The following is a 2,664-nucleotide window of genomic DNA, read 5'->3' on the forward strand; positions in this document are numbered from 1 at the left end:
AATTCATGATTTTTATGAAGACAATGTGAATATAATTTTTACATTCTCTTGATGGTTCTTGGATTGGCACCGTATACGTGATTTTCTAAAGGAGAATAATTTTAATTTTTTAAAAAAATGAATATACAAAGCATTTGTAAATAAAGCTGTAATAGATTTTCAACAGTGATACTTGAAATTGCTGTATTCTCTTCCAGAAAATGGTTGGTATTTTGAAATTCATCTTTACAATAATTTTAGCTGTTGAATTCATAATTGGAATTGTGGTACATGTCTTCATAGCACTGGTGAACTACATGGACTGGATCAAGAGAAGAAATATCTCTTTGGTTGATCAAATCCTCACTTCTTTGGTGATCTCCAGAATTGGTCTTCTCTGCTCAGTACAGACACATGCAACATTATTTATGATATATCCAGGGTTGGTGGAGACAGAAAAAGTGTTCAGAATGATTACTTTTACTTGGGTTGTTACAAATCATTTTAGCATCTGGTTTGCTATGTGCCTCACCCTCTTTTATTTTCTCAAGATAGCCAATTTTGCTAACTCTATGTTTCTTTATCTAAAGTGGAGAGTTTAAAAAGTGGTTTTAATGAATTTCTTGATGTCTCTTTTTTTCTTACTGTTCAATATCATAGCAATTCATATAGAAATGAATGTCTGGCATGATGAATCTAAAAGAAATGTATCTTATAGTTTCAATTTGAAGAATTTTAAACAATTTCCTGGAGCTCTTTTATCCATCAGCTCTATGTTCATGCTGATACCCTTCACCATGTCTTTAATAGCTTGTCTTCTGCTCATCTTCTCCCTGTGGAAACATCTGAAGAAGATGCAACACAATGCTAAGGGATCCAGAAATGCCAGCACTACGGCCCACAGAAAAGCCATGCAAACTGTGATCAGCTTCCTCCTACTTTATGCCATCTACTTATTCTGTCTTATCATGCAGATTACAAGCTTTAAATTTCTGGAGAAAGACCATATCATTTTTTTCGAACACGCTGTTGGAATCGCTGTTCCTTCAGGACACTCACTTGTTTTGATTCTGGGAAACAGGAAACTGAGACAAGCTTTTTTTTCAGTGGTGTGGTGGCTGAGGTCCAGACCCAAAGGTATGCAATCTTTAGGTTTGAAAAGCATTTCAGGTCATTTCGGCATATTCTTCAGGAAAAATAGTTCATAAGAAATTCTTTTATATTATGAATTTGTAGTCTCCCAATAGACTTTCATTGTATTTATTTATGAATTTGATAGACATGTGTTTGGAATAAGCCCTAACCAAATACATTGCAATGTTAGCAGTACATTATAGTTATATATGCTTATATACATGGAAGGATGTCACTCTGGATCATCATTAATTTTTTAAAGATTTCAATAGGAAAAACCTATAATACACTGGATATTTGTATATATGCATACATATGAAAAATAGTTATTAAAAAGAAAACTTTGTACAGTAGTACCTATGTCCATGAACTGAATTCATTCTAGAGCTCTGGGCAAGAAGGCTATGGTCATGTTTGTGCAGGGAAGATGGAGGCTGTTGTGTTCATCACCTGATGTGTTCACAAATGGAAGTAAAATTATGCCAAACGCTTCTGTTTGCAAACTGAATCATTTATGAACAAAAGCCTTCATAAACCAAGGTATTATCATATTTCTACCCATAGAAAAGAAAATTTCTAATGTAGACTTGCCAACATTTTAGAAATGCTGAATAAAAGAAGACTATTGAACATTACCTTAAATGCATAATTCAAAGATACATCCCAATATAAAAATACTGCTTTTAAAAAAATCATCTGAATTTTGAAGCTGTTTACTTCAGTTATCTGATCTATATTGTTAGTTTTGAGTTCAAGATTTCTTGGGATGCAATTATTATGATTAGATACATGTTTGTATTAGAAATTACAGAAATATACCCAAGATATTCACACTGAACTATTTTCAAGATATTTTTAAATTTTAAATTTTGAGAAAGGGTCTACTTAAGTTCTTAATTTGCTTGAGTTGGAGTCAAACTTGAAATCATCCTACCTCAGCTATCTGGATTTCTGTATTTATAGACATGAACAATTGGCTACATCCTTTCTGTTTTTTTTTATGTTGTTTCAGATATATTCCACAGTGTATTTTAATTTGAATATGGAATAATATCACATCATGACTGAGGATAGTGTTTCAGCTGATTGTATTACTAGAAAATTTAAATTATCATTTATATCATCAAGTTCCTGGATTTTATGACAGAGAAAAAAACCTGTTTTCACATGAGAATTGTAGAATAACAACTAATTGATGACCACCATACAGTTAATGTAAGAAATTTAGTTACTTGTATATAGTACTAATATTTACTGCTTTGACAGATATAAAAATATTTAGCAAAATAGGTGAAAATTTTTAAGACAATTTAGATTTATGTACTGGAGTACAAAGAGGTAAACAGGGTCATGTGTTTTGTGTTCCATGTTGCTTAGTCTTCAGTAAAATAGAATCCTGTATATTTTTAGAAATTATGAAATTCTAGCCAGATATGGTGATACAACTGTAATTCCAGCACTCTGGAGGGCTGAGGCAGTAGGATTACAAATTTGAGCCCAGTCAGAGAAATTTAACAACTTAGTGAGACCTTGTCTCAAAATTTTAAAAAA

General features: G+C 31.9%; 1 protein-coding gene across 1 annotated transcript; it reads left to right on the forward strand.

Moving 5' to 3' along the window:
* The first annotated feature begins 200 nt into the window (after positions 1-200).
* On the forward strand, positions 201-1,187 carry LOC100733602 (taste receptor type 2 member 14-like). Its single transcript, XM_005003919.2, is given in 1 exon segment — positions 201-1,187. A coding segment is annotated over 1 exon segment (987 nt).
* The last annotated feature ends 1,477 nt before the right edge of the window (positions 1,188-2,664 follow it).

The sequence above is a fragment of the Cavia porcellus genome, unplaced genomic scaffold, assembly GCF_034190915.1.
Source record: "Cavia porcellus strain 051 isolate PalLab524CR breed Dunkin Hartley unplaced genomic scaffold, mCavPor4.1 scaffold_27, whole genome shotgun sequence".
Lineage (NCBI taxonomy): Eukaryota > Metazoa > Chordata > Mammalia > Rodentia > Caviidae > Cavia > Cavia porcellus.